The 17,566-nt window shown below is 40.0% G+C and overlaps 1 protein-coding gene across 1 annotated transcript in view; it reads right to left on the reverse strand.

Annotated features, from left to right (window-relative positions):
- The window catches only part of LOC139726499 (death-associated protein kinase 1-like), a 164,500-nt gene that overhangs the window by 19,928 nt on the left and 127,006 nt on the right, over positions 1-17,566 (reverse strand). The window contains exons 11-12 of the mRNA XM_071637456.1: positions 9,802-9,939; positions 2,195-2,293 (exon numbers count right to left, since the gene is read on the reverse strand). Of these exons, the coding sequence (XP_071493557.1) occupies positions 2,195-2,293; positions 9,802-9,939 (237 nt within the window). The remainder of the gene's footprint in view (positions 1-2,194; positions 2,294-9,801; positions 9,940-17,566) is intronic.

The raw sequence follows: 17,566 nt of genomic DNA on the forward strand, positions 1-17,566 counted from the left end.
TTCTCAATCCTTATGTTTATGAAGGTGAACTTGTCCTTTAAAATAAAACATGTTTGTGTGTTTGTTTGTTTTTCCATGATGAGATAAAATGATTGAGCAAATTTAGCATGTACTCAACTACTGGCATAAAAAAAAAGTATGATAGAAGTTCAGGCTCAGTTTACAGACTTGAGGTGGGAGATCATACAATATCATCATTTTTAATGAAATAGATACGTTCTTGGCAACATCTTACATACAATATTATATCTAGTCCAGCACAGGATAAACTCATTCCAATGCAAAACCATGCTTGTTTGTTTGTTTGTTTGTTTGTTTGTTTGTTTGTTTGTTTGCTTGTTTGGCACGGGGGGGGGGGGGGGGGGGGGGAGGGGGGGCACAAATGACAGCCATATGATGGCAAGAGTGCAGAGATTTACAGCCACACAATATCTAATTGTTGTGAACTGTATAAGACTTCAAGATTATTAATAATATTTATAGAAGGTATACAATACATTGTATGTGTCCTAAGGGCGGTGATGTGGCTGAGTCTGTAGCGTGTGTGCCTCACAATCAAATGGCTTGGGTTTGATACCCATTGTGTGTAGTTGAACAGCGTTGTGTGTATATTATACCCATTACCGTCCCCTTTAGTAAGAGTCAAAAACACTATGTCCCTTAGATAGGACATTAAGACGGCCCCATAAGTGAGGGAATCGTGGGACGCATGCACATAAATGATCCCACTTCATGCATTCATCAGCAAAGAGCAGGGTACCAGCCCTGTGAAGTGGTCCATCCACACACCTGTACACCAGAAAATGGGTACATGATGCCAACCCCTTGTGGTTCACTACTGGTGACTAGCAATCGTCAGCAAATGATATCAACCTGGCACATTGCGCCATACGCAGAATATTGCGCCATATGAAGAATAAGAAGAATAAGTGACCAGCCATTACAAATGCCTGGTAGAGTCACCACACACACATTTCCAACTTGTACATGTACCTCAAACATTTTTAAATCCATTCTCGATGCAAAGCTGACTTTATTTCGGACAATCCCTGCAAGTGTGGTAGAAAATGTGTTTGAGGTCTCATACCACTGCTCATCACTAGCAGCAACATCATACATATTTAACTGTCACATTGGGTTTTTTGTTTGTTTGTTTGTTTTTTGTTCCTCCCCTCCAAAATCAACCCTACCCCTTTAATAGCACTGTAGGGTACTCCCAAGATGCGCTTTTAGTCTTTTCTTGTTTTCCCTGCACCAGTGCATTTTGCTCTTTATTCCGGCAGCAAATTAGATGCACTTTCCTGAACAAGCTCAAAAATGCCAGATTCACGGAAGCACATCAACATCTGCACTCAAATGGAAGGGGGCAATTGTTTTTTGTTTTGTTTTTTATCTATAAGTAATATAAGCGAGTAAACCACTCTCTTGCAGTAGTATTATTGTAAAAAAAAATCATCATCATCATCATAAAATAATAATAATAATAATAATAATAATGCCAGCTCCATCCTCATTACATAATAGAAAAAAAGAAAAAAAAAACAATAACAGCAGGCTATTGCATTATTCACAATTTTCATGATTTCATAGCAAAAACAACCATCCCCCCCCTACTTATAAAAAACCCTTCACTTCTTTTCAGATCAAATGGGAAGTGGGTGAATGGGGATGGTAATAGCATGAACTTGACTACTTGCAGCTACCATACAGAAATACCACTTACTAACTGCCTCAGAGTTGTTCTTTACAGTCACTGAAGAAAAATATATTCAAAATTCCTGAACCATTAAAAAAATAAAGTTAGAATTATGATAGGATTAAACATTTTTGTTAGAGGCCTAAATTTCGAAACATATTCAAAGAGTTTGGTCTAAAAATACAAAGTATTTTTTCTAATATGAAGTGCAATCCAAACATAAATAATAATGCCACTAGTGAAGACATTGGAGAAATGTACACTGTCCTACAAGTGATTTTTAATGAAAGAAAAAATAAAAGTACAAAATGAAAAGACCATGGCAGTCCAATCTGCACATATACTCTCACATCCTGTTGACAATTTGCTCATCCGTTTCTTAAGAGAATTTGACCGTCTCAAATGTTGTGGCAGATAAAAACTCTGCAGTCTTCCAGAATGTCAAATGCAACAGGTGCATGCCCCCACCCCAAAGGGTGTTGCTATCTACCCCCTTACCTTGTCCATGACGTCCATGGTCGCCCCTTTGGTCTTGAGGTACTGGAGAATCTCCACATGACCGTACCCTGAAGCCAGATGGAGTGCTGTCTCGCCATGCTGTTTGGGATAAGAGAAGAAAAGATTAGAGAGAACCAAACTGAGAATTCGATACCAGAGTGTCACTCTGTACTTTTTACTAGCGTCCTTTTACTTACCCTTGCTACTTATTGAGATATTGAATTGATGGTTGGTCTCCTTTCTCCAAATCCTAGCCCCAATCTAAGTCTATGTAACTGACTAGATGCTTTAGGCGAAAATATCAGGACGGTTTCAGCAAGAAGACTTCTACAACACAACAAAGAATGACAAACAGCCTTGACCGTTACAGTAGTTCCCAGATATTGAATGGTCATTGGTGAAGAAAGTCTTGTGAAGTGCAAGTGAGGGTGACTTTGACAGCACGGGAAACTCTGATGGAATAAACCTTGGAATAGAATGCTAACATTCAGAATTATGAGACCCTCAAAGCAAGACAAAGACTTGCCTGGCATAGCAACAACTGCTGCATGCAAACTTTATTCCAAAAGTAGTACTGATATGTACCAGTATCAAGTGTATACAGATGGGAGTAGTAGCTTGTTAACCATCATCAGAGTAAAACCATCGTTGGTAAACCAGCTCATACAGTTTGTAGAGGTATGAGAACTCTACTGCATCCCTAGTACTTTTGGTGATTGCACATATGTTAATCAGAAGTGATGATGATCTTGACATGATGGCAGTGACATTCATATGAACAGAAGTCTAACGTATCACAAGCAACTATTTGACTGGCATACTTCACTGTGAATTTCTTGAATTTGTCTAGCTATACAATTTTGCAACACCAAACAAATTTCTGCTTCAAATATTTTTCAGAGAGCCATTTATATATTACAGTTATTATGTAAGATAATCAAATATTAAGTGCCATTGAAAATACAACATTCTATAACATGAACATAGGCCTATAGATACATGTACTAAACCAAGAATCATGTCCAGAATATTCTTGCACAGTATTCCTGCCACAGTGCGTGGCCATAATAAGAACCAGCATATGTGCCTATATACTGTGGTATCAAAAACACAGTCACTCCTGGCTGTACATTATGGCATATTTACCTGTACCTGAATAAATGTACATGACTTGAAAAGAGCAAGTCTATTCTTTGTTAGTTTAATGCTAATAACAGCTCCTTGGATGCTAATTGAATATATTGGTATACTTATGCCACTTTGGTGGAATCCATGAAGAGAATGTGCATTCCTTAATGTGTCTCTCTCCCAATAAACTGCTCCCTAATTGGTAGTCTTTGTTGGTTCGTGGGAGCATGCACTGTTCTTTAATTCAACTAAGTGCCCTTTTTATGGGCCAGACTATGAGTGCGCATAGAGAAGCTACTAGGGCTCAATGCCATGGAAACCTGGATGGATAATTTGCCATGATGGAGGAAGGAAAAAAAAAAGAGATGCAGAAGGGATGAAGCTGGAATAAAACGAAAATGAGCAAACCAGCAGAAAAAGATGTGCGAGAGAAAACTGACCCCATGGTGGGGGATAGAATAGACGCATTTTGGAACTTCAGATGGAAAAAAACAAAAGGGAGGAAAATATGGAAGGTAAAATTAATCTACAAATATGAAAGACAGAGCAACAAAGAAAGAAAAAAAGAGGAAAAAATCAGGGCAAAATCTGATAAAACATGAAATATATGACTTAAGGTGATTGCTGCACTATCATGATTGCTATGAACTCTGCCGGTACAACTGATGTCCTCATTTTCAAATATAATTTCTCAATATACATCATTTTTGTTTGGCAGAAAGGGAGTGAAGAAACTGATAGTGATGAGGAATGGGTAACCAGGGGATCACAAAAACATTAACAAAGAGTGGAACAGATGAATATGGGGGAAAGCACACAGAAATTATACAAGATAATAAGAAGTTTTGATAGAGCTGGTTGAGAATTCTATAAATAGGCAAAGAAAAGGGGGAAATTAGCTGAACACATATCAATCGATATAAAGAAAAGAAACAAGAAAATATATACAATGTTCTCAGTAGACCATCTTAAAATTCTGGTGCACTATTTTTTTCTCTCTCTCTTGAGACGACTGGTTTGAGAAATGTTTGCTCCTTCTCTTTAGAGATTTTACCCAGTCAGATGAGTGGCTGCCAAAGTGACGCATAACTAATTTATAAGCATTATTTGTTTTCATCCACGCTATAAAAACAGAAGAATCTCTTCACGTTGCGACACTCAGTTCAAATCTGGCACAATGTAGGATGGTTACAGAAATACACAAAATTGTTAGTGGAATTTCTTAAATATATGCAAAGGGTCTTCTGTTCAGTTTTCAGATCACATTCCTCTCAATGAAGTCATTGCTTCTGATGGGCACAAGTAGTGATCAAGTAATCTATGCCAAGACAAACAAAACGTCCAATGGTATTATTGGCATTTTTGGACAAGGGACAATTCAAAAACCTTGATACTATGAGAGATTTTGTAGTGTAGCTGTGTGCTCAATTCTTCTCTGTTCCTCAGTTTCTGCATCCCCCATTTTTTTCTCTCATGCCAATCCACCATTTTACTGCATTATTTGCATCCACTTTAACAAATAGCTACACCCTTCTCTAATTTGAGCCACTCATCTACAGCACTTGGGACTGCACTTAAGACACACTCTTGCATACAATGTGTGATTTTCACTGATGGCTGAATCCTGTACTTTTAGTTTTATATTGATATACATACAGCATTGCCCCCCCCCCTCCTTCTTCCTAAAAACAAACTTCTGTCAACTTAGTGTTACTTTTGTTCAAATGTATAGATACAAAGGGATAAAATGGAGTTCTTCAGTCTTTGAGATACATGTAGTTTCATTTCTTTGTTGTTGTTGGTTTTTTTTTTTTGGGGGGGGGGGTGGGGGAGTGGGGAGGGAACAAATGAAGTGATCTAATCTGTCAATGTATAGCATCATATTGTGTCAGAAAAAAGGAGCACCTAATCCTTGAAGTAACTTCACTAAATATGGACTTCCTATAAACTTGAGTTGACACCTGTCTGGCTCTGAAAGAAAGCAAGAAAAAAAAATATATATCTAATAGTAGAATGTCTGGGTAATGCAACGAATCTATGCTTACATATGCCAACATTAAATTAATATACTTGGTTTCTGCTGCAAATACTTTTGTTTTTTTCTTCATCTACAATCCCCATAATTCTGTGCATTCTCCTTTCTAGCTACGTACATTACATGATTTCCATGTACGCTACACAAGAAAGGGGAGGGGGATACAAGCTCCCCCCCCCCCAAAAAAAGAGAGAAGCAAGCAAGATTTCCAGGCTCCCATTTCTTTTCCTCTAGTAGGCCAATTGCTCTTCATTAATCTCACCCTCATCACAAGATGAGAGACACAATGGAATGAGACAGAGAAAAAACATGCTCATCCTTCCATCACTGAGCTCTTCCCATTCCGTCCCGCATCAATTTCTCTCACAGAGAGAAAGTCTTCGCTTTTCATCTCTATACGCACAGTGATTTCACTCAAAATGTCAAATTTGAAGCAAAGGATTAGCCGCATCATCCCTTGCCATACATGAAATTACCAATCGCTGTCGTCTGGCTTGGTAAGGGAAAAAAAAATTGCTGAAAAAGTTTCCTGCCCTCGTCTGATGATGCATAAAATCTTATGTCATGGAAAAAATCTTAGCATCGCACTCCTTATGAAACAAGTGCGAGTGGCAAGTATAGTCGATCGAGTCCCTGGGGAAACTGTTTTTTCCCAGTTTTGTTTTATTATCATCTTTTTTTCTTTTTTAATGGAGCGAGGCAGGCTTTAGTCAGCTTCCTGGGGTTGGTCCCTGCCACGGTGATTCATCCAAACATCATGCAACTCGTGTTAACGGTGTCTGGTTTCATTAGACCAGGGACAACTGGAGACGGCCAGGGCCCCAACGAATACATCAGAAGGCACGTAGGCGGACACTGAGACAGATTGAGGGAGGGGGGATCCACGTAACCTCTGGCAAAACGGTGCTTGCGTATACGTTGTTTACCTCAAACCCTTCAGTGTATCAACTAATCCCACAGCATACACTCTGTAACACTAAACAATATGCCCCTTATAGACCATAATGAATGCTTATCCACTCCATGTCTAGACTCTGTCAGTTTAAACCTGCACTTCCCGCTGGCTGCCACAAACAAAGATCAAAACATGGAGGCACAGATTTCTTTAAATACCTACGAAACCTGTCTGCTTGATAATTGCCTTTGCTATTTCGATACAAAGACTGTAGGAATTGGTTTCATTATGCTGGTTAACTCTTTGCATGCCCATGCACTTAATAGCTTTATAGCTAGTCCAAGGGGTTTTTTGTTTTGTTTTGTTTTGTTTTGTTTTTAGTTTGTTTTTGTCTCAGTAGCATTCAGTAATCAGTTCAAATTTGACTTAGTTGTAGATTAGCAAGCACAACTCAGGAGTAGAAATGTGCCTCAATTAATCCAACAGGTAGGACATGCTGACATAATGGGGACAAGGAGATAAAGGTAATTTCTATTCTTTATTTCATTGACAATTAGTTTCCATATACACGTATCTGTGCTAACTGGCAAAAAAAAACCATTCCAGCATGCACTCCCATTGGAAAACAAAGCACTGGTATACAAATGATGCACAGGATACAATGTGCCTCGTGCATGTTGCATCATTGTCAATACTCTCGAGTGTGCCGCACCTTCACTAACGCCACGAAATAATCATGTGCATCATTTGTTTTATAAAATGGGTCGAAAACTAACTGCATTTTTCACGTACCTTTGTGGGTCAATATCAGTCAGCTACATGTAGCACTCACTCAAAAGTCAAGATGTTCGAAGATGTTCGTCCCAAACATTTACGCATGTCGCACTCGGAAATCCCGCACATAATTACTGTACGTATAAGAGCATACATACGCCACATATGTTATGCACAAGAAAGGCCGGCTGGCAGCCCGAACCAGAAGTTGTTTACAGGATTGACAGCGCATATAGTAGCGCATGACACACTTGTAACAACTGACTGAGTGCGCACTGCTAGTGTAAACATTGTGATGTCAGACCGTGCATGATCGTAGAAAATAATGCACGTGCACGTGACTCATTTCAGCGCTTCCAATTGGCTACATTCTTGAACCCATTTTATAAAAGGGTTTAAAGCCTCCCTTAGAATATTGGTGGTGAAATCATTTTATCATGGTCTTCATAATTATGGCAGAAATATGGTAAGAATGGAATGACAGCCTAACAAATTATTGCATGTTTGAATGTGATATTTTGATTCATGATTTGTTTCAAAATGGTTGCTAAAGAAGCAATGAATGCCTGTGAGCAAGTAGCCACAAGGACAGGGAGCTTCCTATCCCCTCTGAAGAACTAGGGGATGAAAATAGAGCATCTTTCCGAGGGGCACACACGGGTGCTGCTTTGGGGTCTTGAACCTGGGACCTTATAACTGATAGTCTGCAGGTCTTGTCCACTGAGCTACAATGTATATAACAGTTTCATATCTTATACTGACTGCAGTCAAACTGATACAAAAGAACTTTAATGGCAACATAATGTGACATGCTTTTAATAGGTACATTGCAGCAATTTTCTGCTGGTCTGGGCTCCAAATCATCCTGGAAGGGTTTGGAAAAAAACAAAACAATAAAATGCGCTCTCAGCCTCGTGCTTGAGTGGAAATGGCATGATTTACTGCATGCCATATTGTTGGAGAGAGGTTCTTGCTTAATTACAGCCTCTGTGAAAGGCCCTGCTGTAGCGACTACTAGGTGTAACAAGCAGAGGGTTGTTCATACAAGGAGGTACTGGTAGGAGCAAAGACCACATAATACCCCTTTCATGCTAGTCATTCAGAGAATCACCCAAGAGATTCAACGGGGAATCAAACATGGAACACCCTCAAAAAATTTCTTCCAAACTCGCTAATGAGCTCCCAGCTGAATTCAGCTTTTTTGCTCCTCTGCAGAAGAAGTACACATTATGTGTAAAATGCGCAAAATGCGCAAAATGGCCAGGAAGGTGTTGTGCTTGCTGTTCACCTGTGATGCCTTTCATATTACAGTGTCATGTAGGAGTTTAATTCTAGGAGATCTTGGGCAAAATTTGCTATTGAAGTGTGACATACTTGTACACATTATGGCACGTACATGTGCAAAATGGCCGTCAAGGTGTTGTGGTTAAAATGGTTCACCTATGATGTCTTTCACATTACAGCATCACTCAAAAGTTTCTAGCAGATCTCGGGTGAAATTTGCTTTTGAAGTGTGAAAGGGGTGCATGAGGGCCTTTGGAGAGAAGTCTTTTTTTTCACTCATGACCTTGAGTTACATTTGTACCAAATTTTGTGCATGGCCTTTGCAGACGTGCTTGGTAGCAAAAAATCCAGACTAATCAGCAGAGCTCCATCCAAATCAACTCATGCATATTCATTTGCACTATTGAATGGCAGATGGGCGAACAAAGCAATGTTATTGGTTGAAGTGAACTACTCAATCATTAAGTGACTGAATTATTCATTAGGAGTGGTACCCGGATTAGGCTTTCTGGCAGTCATGAATATTAATCACAACTGTAGACCCTTACACTGGTGGCCCCACATCAGCTCTCCAGCTCTCTCCTCACCACTGTCGGTGTTAACAACAGCATGAGAGCCTTTGAAAACAGCTTGTGCTTAATTACAATTTATATGCAGTCACCCCTGGCAATCATCCCAGAAAAAAACACCTTCCCCTTCAGGTATGCCCCACAAACATCAAAGGGCAACCCACCCATTTTCCTCCCCACCCTGTCTGCCAACCTCCATACCTGACAGTAGGCACAAGAATATTATGACGTCAATGACAAAGTACGGTACCTATTATAGACTCCAGTTATATCTATACCAACATCCAGGTACACATTAAGGACGATGATATGCCATCTTGATGCAGTGAGGTTCGGCATGCAATGGTTGGGAAATGTAGAAAATATACAGGTATGAAATTAGTATTAAAGGAACTATTAGACAAAAGGCATACGAGGAAGAAGTGTGTTGTTGCCATTCCCAAACCACACTCCGTCTATTAAGATGAACACAACAAGCCCCCTACGGCTCATAGCCAGACAGCTACAAATGCACATCTCTCTGTCAAATTTCCTATTGTTGCTCACGACAACTGCAAACATGTCAACATACACTTTCCACCTATTGGTTCCTTGAAATGGTAACTGTTATAGGTTTAATGCATGGTCCTCTACTGTCCCAGTAAGAGATTGGTTAAATGGGGAAAACTGTTCAAGTAATTCTATGTCGCGAAGAAAGAATTTACCAGACTACGTGTGAAATGTTTACAGCAATGACATTACCTTAGAAATAGATGTCACAATGAAATGAAAATGAGAAAAAAATAGGGAAAAGAATTGAGTAATGGAAACAAGACTTAGCATAATCGTTAACTTTACAGAGTTCACATTTACTATAAATGAATAGTTATGCTATACTGTGCTAGCTATCAAACAGATTAATCACTGAACATGGTGTATTTACTTTGTTTTTCTGGTCTGGGTCAAAGGTCGTGAGGTTATCGACGAGTTCCTTGATCCCATCGAGGTTTCCCTCTTCGACGGCGTGGAAGACAGCCATTAGTACGAAGGACTCATTTTCATCCTCTACCACATCACAACTCTGAAAACACAAGAGAAAAACAAAACAAAACAATGGAAAACATGTAATAAATAATTGTTACCATTACATATCATCAAACTACAAACACTGTTGTCATTGCTTAATCCCAATGGAAATGGGTGGGATACACTGTATACACCAAATATTTTGCGAGGTTTTTATTTTCGCGAGTCAGGTGCTATTTGCAAAATTCAAGACACGCGAAAATGTTGACTCTGATCCCGATGTGGATATGACGTACGCATGTACATGCATTTTTCCGTTCGGTACAAGACTCCACGATCGCAAATTTAACCACTCGCGAAATTGTCGGGAATTCCCAATTCACAAAAATTTAGACTCGCGAAATATATGGCACATACAGGAACGTGGACATTTCTTCTTAGGCACAGCCACTATCAAAAAGGAAAGTTTGGCGAAGAGATAAATGTGATACATTTCTGAGCAACAACTCACATTTCTCCCTGAAGGCATTTCCTATACTTGCAATATCTCATATTTTATCATGCCATTTTGTGGTTTTCCTTTTAGGGGGAGAAAAAAAAAATCAGCAGCATACACCAGGAATCCACCCTGCACTCACATGATTATTCTGTGTCTCAAAACCACAGAATCCTGCACACTCTAAATGCCATGTCATGCATTCGTTATGGCAACTGGAAATGTGCATGAACATGTACACTATGTAATCCAGTAAACTCCCACTCATTTCCGGCTCATTCCTCCGGGATACACAAATTGAATGTCCAGGTTTATTTTGTCTTTCCTTCATCAAATCATATTTTTGATGAAACTCAATCTAGCACAATGTGTGTATGTGTGCATATGTGCAATAATATTTAGTGATATATATGCACATTATGCCTTGGATAAAAAAAGCAACAATCACTGCAATTTGACACTACTGTCATCATCGAATACTGAGTTCTTAATTCAACAAGAAGCAGAGAGTACCATACTTTCAGTGGTGTTATATGTCATATGTACGCAGTGTGAAATAACCGCACATATACAATGTAGCACACAGGAAAAACTGTCCAGTCCATGCCTAAAGATACATGCAGTCCCCTGCAATGTGAATCTGTTTGACAACACAAATGAGCGGTCGTAACAAGATACAACAACCAATCGCCAACACTGAGCTTGTTTCTCACGTCCGCAGAGTCGGCTGATTGGACAGGACGTGGACAATTTCTGTCCCCTGGGGAATCCCTGTGACCCCACTCACTCCAGCAGTGAATCACGTATCCTCAGATGTCTGTACACGCTACCGTTTTCTTCCTCTCAATCCGGCAAGTAACAGACGAAGACAGACCTGGAGTTTGCTCATCCCTCGATCCCAATTTACCGCCAGGAAAAGGAACAGGTGACTCTCTAATTGGTCATTGATGGACCTTGCAAACTACATGTATGACATAACGCTTTCCCTTCCTCCTACCATTCTTATACACAGCAATGCAGACATCCCGTTTCTCTGACTTCTTCGAGATATGTCCCTGTTTCTAGTTCACTCCATCTTCAAGTTTAGCATGTTGCATAGCAACAAGAACAGTCTGCTTTTAATAAACACTTCAACATTTTGTAATCTGAGATGAGGCAATTCCCTTAACCTGCTGAAGACTAGTCCTTTATACTCATGCAGGGGTCTATGGGAAATCTGTGTTGTAGCAAAACCAGCTCATCCTCGACAGGATAAAGGGATGGTACAGTAGTGGTGGAGACGAGAATTGGACTTTTAACTTTTTTGTGAGATACCAAGAAAACACTTATGAAATAGTAAAGAGCATACCATTTTAAGAGGAATTCAAAGTTTATTTGATGAAAATTGGGTTTGGAATGACTGAAACATCCAAAAACAAAGTAAAACAAAGCGATCGTAATAAAGTATGGGTCCCACACTTATGAGAATCTCTCTGTATTGGATATCTCAGCCATTTCAAAACCAATTTTCATCAAATAAACGTTGAATTCCTCATGGAATTACATGCTCTTTCATATTTCATAAGAGGTTTCTCATTATCTCACCAAAAAATGTTAGAAACCTGAAATTAGGTCTCAACCAAAACTATACGATCCCTTTAACTTTGACTGTACTTTGTTCGCCATTTCTTGGTATCACCAATGCCCCCCCCCCCCCCCACAAAAAAACAACAACAGAACAACAACAATCTGCACCTGCTGCAGAGCCCTGTCACAGATGCACTGTGGGATTCCTTAGGAGCATTGTCACTTCCGGTTGGTTTGCGCGTGTCTCAGTTCCCATGTGATTCAATGCAATTTTTGTCTGCTTTTCTTTCGTTGCTGCTTTTTTCTTCAGTTACAATTAAGCTAAAAATGTTATTGATTTGTGGTTACTAGAGTCATAGTTCACTACTGCAAAGCTTCAATGTGCTGGTCACATGATGGAAAGAGATGGAATCTTCAATAAAAAAAATACCCCTCGATAAAGACAGAACGTGACGTGAGTGCATATAAATGCAGCCAAAACCGGGGCAAGTTTGTCCCTTAAGCTATCCCATAATACATTTAAAGCAAGGCTCACCAGGCATTGGTGGTTAGAAGGCAAATATTGTGTAGAACACTATAAAAACATCCTCTTATATTCCTAAGTCTACTACACAGCAAGGAATAAACATATCACAAGACAATCACAAGACAAATATGAGGTTTCAAAAGGAAGTCAATCAAGCTGGACCGATTTTCACATCGCAATGCAAAAATAGATTCTCAAAAAATGTTTGATGTGTGTACGAAGAGGACTACAGGGGTAGCAAGAGACCAAATGTGATGCCAGATCTGTCACTTCAATCAGCTACCTGTTTGCACACAACCCTAATGACGTCCTGGGGATACAATGTACATTGTAGTGGGCCTGAATGGATGAACAGATGACTGAGATACATTAATCATCCGTGAAAAAAAAATGCTATAATACTTGTCTTCATCCAGAGTAATAGCGTGTCTGCTAAAATGCAAGGCTGTTTCTGCTTTAACCATCCAAAAACATACACAAGTCATTGCCTTGAAACTAGATGCTCTTGATCACGTGCTACAAGTAAAATATATGCATGTAGCAGTGTGGTCAGCTAGGAGCAGGTATCTGGAATAAATGCACTCAGTTCAGGGAATTTATTCCAGAAATTTTAATCAAGATTACTCATATCACCATATCTTACAACAGTGCCACATGATATCAATGATGATGATATCCAGCAAAACCTATCCAGCATATGATATGGGCTTTAACCCCCAAATTACTTTCAATGAAATATTTTCATGATACAGACATTGTACTAGATTTTCATCCAAAAATACCATTTTCACTTGAATATGAGTGTATATAGTTTATCTGGGTTCAAATTCTGTCTTGTGCATTATTCCTCCTTGAACGAGATGTATGCTTTTTACGCTCTACACACTTCAGCATCTGAACATTTACCTGGCAATACTGGGGAAACGATAATGGTCGACTCCTCGGGGGAAACAGCGCTGACAAGCAAGAGGCTACCCTGGGTATAGGAGAGACACCATTATTGTGGTGCATCGGAGGGCATCCTTTTGACTCATTCCAGGAACATCACAGTGAGTAATGGTAACATGTTTTGACAGCAATCAAAAGATGACCTTTAGCTTCATACTTTCTCGTGTAAGGGATGGGGGATATACTTTGTTTTAACCCACATGCCTGGGAGTTATGACGATTCCTGATAGACACAGTACATAGGATGCTTGGTTCCCCATTGGTAGTAAGTTTTCAGTGATATGGAGTCTCTATGATATTGATAAGGTGTCTCATGTTTTATATGATGAATATTTTACAAAATAAAAGAAGATATCCAGTATGTCGCTAATTTGATGTATTATGTTCACATGGTCTAAACGGGTTGGTTCACGAAGCGATTATTAACCCATATTCTTGAGTAGATTTTACTTCTATCAAATTGGTTGGTTAGCCAACTTGAAATCAACATTATCATTTTACTATCGAGCCAAAAGGGGCCCGAGCTATATTTTGCTATCTCAAAACAACTACCATGGCTCAAATACAGTGACATTGATGAACCATTAAGGCATTAAAGCACCTGAAATATGTCACATTTTAACAGCCCTTCCTGTTTTACAGCTGCCAGAATCGTGGACAGGGCTTTGTGCATATAATCCTCCATACCCTAGTCCGTCACCACTCACAGTATGAATATTCAACCTAAATTCTTTTCACACCAAACGAGTCTATGGCCAAGAAAATTAATGGGTCATGGCTCGAAGACATGACACACAAAGCCTTGAGGATGAAAAGGAAAGAGAGGGGAGAGAAGGAAGGGAGAGAAGGTGAAAATGGAAGAGGAGAAGAAAGAAGGATAAGGGGAAGGGTGAATAAAAAAGTGTATATTTGTGTGCGAGGGAAAGCGTGACATTTAGCGAACACAGGGCCTTAATTCAAGGTTTCACGCCGACCGTAAGCTGTGGAAAATTGAATAGGCCTGGGGTTTAGCAGGTAGCTCTGTGAATAGGTAACCCCTGGGGTAGCAGAGCGAGCGTCATATTTGCTAGCAGGGCTTTGGTGTATATACCCTAGGTCACAAATGTCGCATGTTTCCAGGGGCCACAAGGATTAAATCACGTTAGTGTTCGATCTGGAAATGAACACATTTACGCATTTAGGAGTGAAACGGCATGGTCATTGTGCATGGAAATGAGAGGTAGAGAGTGCAAAATATATTAAAGGTCCTGTTTACCTTAGGGAGCAGTGTTTAAAAAAAAATGTTCAAGATATCACTTTTGATGCATACATGTATGTGTAGGTCTGTTGTATCACAAAACATCCTACCTTATCAAGCACTGGACAATGTGCCTGTCAGTTGGCAAAGATGGCAGAATAAGGTTTAAGCATGATTCGATAGAGTCCATGACACAAATTTACTCCCATTAACAGGGGTGTCAATCTTATACACAGCATTGCAGTATTTTTGGTGAGAAATATTACAATGTATCGCTTAAATTTAACACTTGGCATCTTTGCATTCTTAGGAATAGATGGTTAACATTAACAAACTCAAAAACTTTCTAAAGTTTGGAGGCATGATTTGGTTTTTGAAATCAGTTCACAAGCTTTATAATGTAGGCCTATTACAGATATTGCACGATCAATCATAATGCATGGCCGGTGCCACATTTTCAAAAGTAGGAGGGGGACCCATAGCAGTTTATACTTCTGATGCAACTTGGGGGGGGGGGGGGGGGGGGGGGGGGGGGTTCATCAGCTAACAAGCAAAAAAAAAAGTCCTTCAGCACAACTTTTGGATTCCAATTCTAGGTTTCTTCAGTTGACAGGCGAAAAAAAGAAAAAAAGGCCTTACCAAACAAAATTTGCTTTGGTACCACTTACAATCGGCAAAAAGCTTAAAGGCAAAACATAGTTCTGGTACGCCTGCAAAATTGTCAAATTTTGCTCCAAAATGTGCACATATGCCTAAGAAATGTGTGAAATAACGCTGTTATAACAAGATTTTGTTGGGTGATGACGAAAATGCGAAATATTAACCAAAAAGTTTCGCATCTCAGAACTTACAATGTACTCGATCGGGGTCAGGCTAACTTGGACTCGGGGACAACTCGATCTGCCTCGCTTTGACGCGGGGCCGAGTTGTCCCTCTGGATCGTACAGTATTGTGTTATGGGAGCACTTCGCGTTTTGGCTGGTCGTAGTTATAGGCCAAGTTGATACAACGCACGCATCAAAGAAGCTCTTTTGCAATAGCGCGCATACAAAATGAACGTTGTGCCTACACTTGTATGTGCAGAATACGGCGATCACGAACTGCAAGTAAATTGTCTGAAATAGGGCCGAGTTGTCCCTGAGACAGAGTTAACCTGGATCCTTCTGGAATAAAATTCAGTATACCGACTTTTACTTTTGAGCTCAAATTACTCCAAAACAACTCATCTTCCTGGCAAATCGCATCAGCCAGGTAAGTTTCTTGGTAGCCTCTTTCGATATATAGCTAGCAAATATGAAATGGTGCGAGACGGGTTCTCAAACCCTTACCAGAACTATGTTTTTACTTTAACCACATTTTTGTTGTTGTTTCCACTTATCTGGGGTAAAAAAATAAGTGTGTGTGTGTGGGGGGGGGGGGGGGAGGCCCCAAAATGGTTACACCCTATGTATTCCTATGTATTGTGCAAAAAAAAAGGGGCGAGCATTCTCGCGTTTCCAGTGCTTTCATATTCATGATGGCCTACTGTACATGCATACATAAAAGCTTCAATGTAGAATAAATCTGCAGAAGAACTAGCCCTAGATGACAGAATTGAACAGTTGAACTGAAGATATGGGTGTACTGCAGAGATGTACAGAAAGTGTATTAGCGGTAGGAGTCAGACGAGTGAGTAAATAGTCAAAGTAATTCTCAGACAGAAACACTTCTATTTGCATGGAGTGTACAGTCTGATTGATGTTGACTTCCACGTGTGTGCCATGTGAGAGTGGCAGAAACCGTGATTGCAAGGTAGCACTCTTCCGTTGCCATGACGATATTGTCCTTTATCATCCATCAAGCTCGAAATGTTACGTGAAGATTTTCCATCTCAACTCCATTAAAGATTCCTGGTCTCCGCCTCATCAAAGTTCACTTCTTTTTATCCTCCTTTTCACGATCAGATTAATTTCTGTTTAGTTTGCATGTCACTTCTTTGCTGATCAGTGTTATTATATCACATTGAATTCACAACACAAGAAATACATTTTTTATTTTTGTTTGTGTCAATGAAATTCACTGGCATTGCCTATTTAGCATGATCAAAATATATCTAGTTTTATTTATCGCAGGCTTTCTATATAGAGAGGCACCCTACAGCATTGGCAGCATTGAAGAAGAGTAAATCAAAAAGCTTTTAATACAATCGAGATATGAAGGGGAACCGAAAATTAGCACCCAGTGTTTGGAATGGAATGCATGTCGTTCATTTCATACTCAGACAATCACAAGGTACATAAGCTTATAATGGCTACTGCCTCTCACATGGCAATCCCTGTCCTCGGCCACCACAAGACCAATTAGTCATTCGTGGTACACAGACTGACATTTGAGAGACGTTTATTGCTGCGCAAATTGACAGAAGATCACTGGCATATGTCAGTATCAGAATGGCCCCTCCCTCCCTATACCCTACACCCCTACCCCCCCCCCCCCCTCCATGCACTGATTGGAGTTCGCTGGGAGTTCGTCAGGAGGAAGCGCGGATGATATCAATCAAAAGAATCTCATCGGCAATCATTTGCAGATGATGAGGAACGTAAAGTGGCCGAACCCGTCGACCCTTCCGCTTTTCCCCTCTGTACTACGTGAGATGACAAATCGATATATCACGATTACCGCTTCTTTCTCTTCCATACCAATCCATCTCCCTTCTCTCACAAAGATGCTCTCTCTCTCTCTCTCTCTCTCTCTCTCTCTCTCTCTCTCTCATTTCTCCCTCTCCTCTCAACCAGCAGAATCATCCATTTCAATTCAACTCTCCGCAATATCTGAGAAGTTCTGTCCCGACAGATTCACTACCACAAATATGCCCTTTTGGTACTGGCCACTGATTCATTGTTTATGATCTGGACACACATTCCCATCGT

Source organism: Diadema antillarum, unplaced genomic scaffold (genome assembly GCF_040938485.1).
Source record: "Diadema antillarum isolate AM-2024a unplaced genomic scaffold, OU_Dant_1.0 seq00000085_RagTag, whole genome shotgun sequence".
Taxonomy (NCBI): domain Eukaryota; kingdom Metazoa; phylum Echinodermata; class Echinoidea; order Diadematoida; family Diadematidae; genus Diadema; species Diadema antillarum.